Source organism: Neopsephotus bourkii, unplaced genomic scaffold (genome assembly GCF_033783945.1).
Source record: "Neopsephotus bourkii isolate Nb327-2 ecotype Australia unplaced genomic scaffold, CSIRO-AGI_Nbou_v1 NB_1663, whole genome shotgun sequence".
Classification (NCBI taxonomy): domain Eukaryota; kingdom Metazoa; phylum Chordata; class Aves; order Psittaciformes; family Psittacidae; genus Neopsephotus; species Neopsephotus bourkii.
This window is the reverse complement of record NW_026902137.1, coordinates 3,186,014-3,192,013: the sequence shown is the minus strand read 5'-3', so window position 1 is coordinate 3,192,013 and position 6,000 is coordinate 3,186,014. Positions and strand designations below refer to the sequence as shown.

General features: G+C 47.4%; 1 protein-coding gene across 1 annotated transcript in view; it reads left to right on the top strand.

The window, feature by feature from the left end:
- Positions 1 to 202: 202 nt before the first annotated feature.
- The window catches only part of GNAS (GNAS complex locus), a 151,771-nt gene continuing 145,973 nt past the window's right edge, over positions 203 to 6,000 (top strand). Inside the window, exon 1 of the mRNA XM_061375514.1 lies at positions 203 to 592. Within this exon, the coding sequence (XP_061231498.1) occupies positions 346 to 592 (247 nt within the window). The 5' untranslated portion in view covers positions 203 to 345. The remainder of the gene's footprint in view (positions 593 to 6,000) is intronic.

Genomic DNA, 6,000 nt, shown 5'->3' with positions numbered 1-6,000 from the left:
GCTTTGGGGCGCTGGAAACGGGTAGCGCTGACCAACACCTCCCCGGGCTCAGCGGGGCAGCGACACCGTCAGCCGGCGGGGACAGAGGGCTGCAGCCGCCGTACCCCGTCCCTCCGCCGGTAGGCTGCGGCGGGGGCCGCTTTCCAGAGAATACGGTAAACATGCCCGCGTCACGTGTGGCCGCCGGCCGCGGCGCGGGGACCGGCCGAGGGGAGGGGCGGGACGGGACACCGCAGCCCGGCAGAGCGGGGCCACTTGAAGAGGCCGCCGGGCGCCGCCGCCTCGCCCTGCCCGGCCCGGCAGAGAGCATGCCTGCGGCGCGGTAAGGCGGGCAGCTCCGGCACCATGGGGCTGTGCTACAGCCTGCGCTCCCGCCTCGCCGCCGCGCACCCCTCCGCGCCCTACGGCAGCCGCGGCGAGGCGGACATCCCCCCTTCCGCGGCGGATCACGGAGACCCGCAGGTGCGGCACCGGCTGCGGCAGGACCTGCTGGCCAAGGAGAGGGCGGACAAGAAGCGGAGCAAGAGCATCGACAAGACGCTGAAGGCGGAGAAGCGGGAGTACAAGCAGACACACCGGCTGCTGCTGCTGGGTGAGCGAGGGCGGGAGTGGGGCTGCCCGGTTCGGCGCGGCTCGGCCGGGTTCGGCTGGGCTCGGCCCGGCCCGGCGGGGCAGGTGCGGGGCCGCCCGGAAGCCACTGTCAGCACCGATGCCCGGCGGCGCCGCGCTCGTGGGGTGGGCGGTGGCCGCGGTGAGGCCGGGGCGGGGCTGGGGCCGCGCTCACGTGGGCGGCAGCGCCTCAGCGCGCCCGGGCTGCGGCGGGGGTCCTCGGGCAGGGCGGGGTGGCACGGCGGGACCCCGGGGCTCGGCCGTGCATGTGGCAGCGGCAGGGCTGCAGCCGGCCTGCGGGAGGAGTGCCCGCACCAGCGCTCCCCACCCCGCTGAAGGTGCTTGCCCCCGCAAAGGTGCTGGCCGCTGTACCTCGGCTGCTGCTTGGGATAAAGCCACTCACTAGGACCGCAGGAGGAGAGCTCACTGAGCTGCTGCAGTTGCTGTGTAAAGAGAAAGCCCAAATTTTCCTGTGAGCGTTAATTTGTAGTTCCCTTCCCCGTCTCCCTAGATACCCACTGGGGAAGTTTCGGCCTCTAAGGCTGAGGCTTGTTTAATCCATCACTGCCCTGCGCTCTCATGTACTGCTGGCTGTGCATCTGCCCTGAGCTGTGAGCACTCCCGGGTAGGAGATGCTCCTGCATGGAAGGTGCCTCCAGAAAGGCCTCTTTACCCGCTTGTGAGATGTCCGAGCTCGTGTGGTGTGTGACCCCCGTGCAAACGGTCATAGAAAGTCATGCCTTGGCCTTCAGGTAAGTCCGAGCGCTTTGAAAACATTTCTGCTCCCTCTGGTACAATGCAGGTGGAGCAGAGATTGCCCTGCACGAGTGGATTGCTGAACTCTGCACTTATTGGAATAATAGAGAATATTTTCAAACAACTTCAGAGCATTGATTCAAATTGGTCTCAGCGTCCTACCCCTGAGGTGTGCGTGGTACCACCTGTGATAAATGGTGAGATTTAGCCCCTGGATGTGTTTGTAGGCTGTAATAGAGGAGCAGAACTTCGAGGAGCTTTAGAAAACAGCACTGGTTTTGGAGAGTTGGTGGTAAAAGTTTTTATTCTAGAAACACAGCTTCTTTTGATGTGGTTGTAGCTGTGCGGATGTAAGTCTGCTCACAAAGGTGTACTTCTGAGGAGAGGGTTGAGCATCACTTGTGTAAAGACTAAAGCTTCTGTGCTGGGACTGTGGGTAAGAAATCACACCTCTAACGTGGTTATGCTGCAGGTACTTTACCATTTGGGTAAATTTTTGTTTGTTGGGATTGTTGTTTGTTTGGTTGGGGTTTTTTAAAGTATTTTGAGATTTTGTCTTTTTTTTAAATGTACTTCAAGTTTGCTCTGTAGTGAACAAGTGCTTGAAGAAGGAGATGTGAGAATTGATTTTAATTTGTAGGTTAAGAAAAAAAAAAGTAGGGCCAATTTTGATGTTAATCTGTAAGCCTTTAAGTCCCAAAGAATATCTGATAGGTGGCTGTATTTGTGATGTTTCAGTTGCCTGTTTTATAATATTGCTTCTAACATGTTGTGCCACAGGACTGTTTACTGCAGAAATGCCATTAAACATCGAGTGGGTTAGACCACATATCTGACCAGTTTAAAATTCTGTATGGTGAAGCCAACAGAGCATTCTTTGTCAAAGTACTGATTTATAAATCTGATGGATGTGAGTCAGTGTTATGCTGGCAGTGGTTTATTATATTTCAGCCTCAACTTGAATAGCAGGAAGTCACTTTTTGGCCCTCTTGTAAATCTTGGGATGCCTAAAGAGACCCATTTCCCTGCCCCTTTGCACAGGGACTGTCAGTTTTCCAGTTAGCTTCCTTCCCCCACTGCTTCTCTCCTGCATCCCACTCTCACTGTTACTTGGTGAATTTTCAGTTTCTAAACTGAAATAAGAAGTTTGGGATATATTTGATTATATTTTATGTAAATCTGCAGGTATTGCTACCACAGCTGAGTGTCTCTGTGCTGAGCCTTTGCTGGGATCCTCATGGATTGCACACACAGATAGCGCGGGAGGGTTATATTGCATGAGGAGGGCAGGAGCATCCAGCTGGGATTTGAAGCTGCAACTGAGTCTTCTTCCAAGGAATGGAGTTAGAGTGAGGAAGAAAAGACTGAATAGTTGCAGAGCCAGAGATGTCTCCTCACTTGGGGTTGAAGGCTCAATGGCAAAACTGCAATAGTTACTTGTGGTTTCTTACTTGTGCTTCCAACTTCTTAGGCTGATATGCTCCTGCAGGAGCATACTGCTGTTGTAGACAGCAAAGGAGACCATGGGTGGCTGCTCACTCTTTGAGTGTAACAGTATTTAAATTTAAAATGTACTGATGTTTCAGGTCTGATCTGTCCCCAGCACTAAACTGTTTTTAACATATGGCTGCATTAGCTAATGTACTTCCACGGGCTGCAACCCTCGTGTGTTTCTCCCTGTTGCATTCTCGGCTGTACAGAACACAGGGAAAGCACAGAGTCACAGTTTTCTGTTTTGATGTTGTAGTGTGTGTGTGTAACACACCTTACAGCTGTATGCTCTAGCCTGTTACTCTGAGTATTACTCAGATTAGTGCTCTTTAGCACAACAGATACTTGCGTTCCTGTGTTGCAGTTCCTTTTATTGAAAGAACTTTGTCAGGGACATGCAGTGCATGGGTGTAGTCACTCAGTGGATATCCATATGTCCTGTAACATGATTTTAGGTATTTTTCATTACCACAGATACATAAGTTCCTGATTCCTGAAACGTCTCTTGATTTCAGTAGCACAAAGACATTACATCTCTGGTTTTGAAGCAGTTATCTGACATGGTACATACAGTAGTTTTTTGCTTTGTTTTTGTTCAAGGCAAATGCACCATCGGGTGTAATCTCATTGGATTTTGTTTTGTGTACTGTACAAGTCATAACTTCAAGATTACAGTCGTTAATGTTGGCAATGTGGTGCAAGTTCAGGGTTACTTGGGTATTGGAGTATTACAGGGTTACTGAGTATTGGAGGGTGATTTTTCTGTGCATGGGGGTTGGTTTTTGTTTGATGACAATCCTAGCTCTAAAACTGAAAGCTTATGGGAGAAATTATTTTAAAGTTTGGCATAAAACTATTCCATGCATGTGCATCCTCACTGGTGATAGTAATGTGCGTCTTCTTTTTTTTTTAACTTTAAAGTATAATTCAACATAAATGTATTTTTTATCTTACAACAAACATATGCAAACAAGAATTGTAGCCCCACCTGAGGGTTTTAGTGCTTTTCATAAGTTAGTATTTTCCACCAAAACCCCACTCTGTCCAAAACTGTTGCTCAGCTCTCCTGGTGAATGTGTGTTGGTTTCCTCCTCTTCTGTGATTTGGTTTGCTGTAAGAGAGTGAACTCAGGCTGGTCTTCTTGCAGTGCTTTGCCAATCTTTGTGTACTTAGGTTTTTTCATTCTCTCAGGCTCACCCATGTAACAAGTACTTGTAGTTTATTGAAAAGGAAATGTCTATCGATATACCGATATAGATAGATGCACTTATCTTAGGTATTTTTATTAAACTACAATTAAATGATGACCGTTCTGAATCTTACTACATCAATGCTTAAATAAAAATGTTTCTAACAGAAATCTTTATATTGGTACAAATATGAATATATGGCATGCAAGTTCAAAGTTTTTATAGAAGGAATATATTATGCAGGAAGAAAACCATACTTTAAAACACTAGGAAATATCAGCGTGATGGCTAACCACTATCACCCTCTCTGTGTGTATGCTGCATGGTAAGCCCTTCCATACCATATAATTAAAGACTGTCTTGTATGGTTTACATTGTATTTTTTTTCCACAGGGCTGGCACTTCATTCAAGGCACAAGACGGATGTTGTGCAGTGAATGAGCAGCTATTCAATATTCTTATCCTCCTCATACAATGTGTCACCCTGTGCCCTATTTACGACACACCATCCATACCCTGTACAGAATAAAGAACTGTTGAACTCCTCATGGGCTTTTCTGTACTACTGGTCACTGCAGGGACTGAATGGTTCATAAATGTCAGTGCACGGCACTGCAGTGAAATGAGGTAGTATCATTCTCCTTCTTTAGTGGATGCCAGAAAGAGAAATGCCACCAAAGACTAAAGCTAAAATTGCTGGAAGCTACCACTGATTTTAAATGCCCGGTCTTTGCCTAATGCTGAATTTTTTCTGTAGTGCTCAACCTTTTTTAATTTTTTCCTAGTAACACTTCATGTGTTCAGAGCATGGAAGTCATACTTGTGAACACTCAGCGCTTTTGCACTGTAAGTTTTGGATGCTCAGAAGTGCATCCGAGGGAGTGAGAAGCACAGATGGGTGCCCGCTATGGATACTGCTGCTGCACAGTTGGTGATGGCAGCTCTGTAAACTGAGAATTATGAAGCTGGTCTGATTCTTTATGGCAGCATTTAATTGCAAATCCCACAAGATACCCTGTCTCTTGTTGTGATTCCCTGTCTTGCTTGCTTACAGTGTGGTGTTATCCTGACGTTCTTGGGGATCAGGCAGGTGAGGAGTGGAATAAACCCAGTTATTATGATAGGCATGTATTCAAGCACTTGGTGAAACTCCCAGTTGACAATAGTTTAATTCACTTAAAACTGTTTCTTGTTTCTTGTGCCCCATGTATTGTGAGCTAGAAGAGGGGGCATACACACTGCAAAAAAGTATATGATCATTATTAGAAGATTGTATAAAAGATGTACAGAACAGAGTAAAAATGTAGAGGGAACCTTTAGCTTGGTGCTTCCTAATTCTTGAGAACAAGATATTTGACACTAAACATCTCATACCAAGTTGGTATTTAATTTCCCTTTTAAGAAGAGCAGGAATAGTTAAAACCAAAACCTTCTGATTCTGTCCTAGGGGATGCTCGTGATGCGAGTATCTTGTTCAGTGAAGCAGCCCTGTTACAACCTGCCCCCTTACACTGTGATATCAGCTCGCAGGGCAGCAGTACACCGTTGTTCTCCAAATGGACTGTCATTAGTGGTGAAGGAATTACAATATTTTCCAATAGGGTTCCCAGTAATTACCAGATACTACAAGAACACTTGGACATGGGAATCGCTGTGTTTCCCATCTGCACAGTACTTTCCAGTGCAGACTTGATGATCCTGCTGTAGACACTAGGAGGTGGTAGCTAATTATGGGTCTTCCTTTATAATGAAGAGCTTCTGAAAGATGAGTCCTACTCAGTTCCCACTACTGTATACAAAACGCACTTTATGGCATAGAGTGCTGGTAAACAGAGATCTTCTGGGTCTGGAGTGTGTTCACCCTGAACAAAAATACCTGGAAAGCTTTGCAAACTGTAACAAAGCTTTACCCAATATGCTAGCAATGCTGGCTCAGGACCTCTGGTGGGATTTG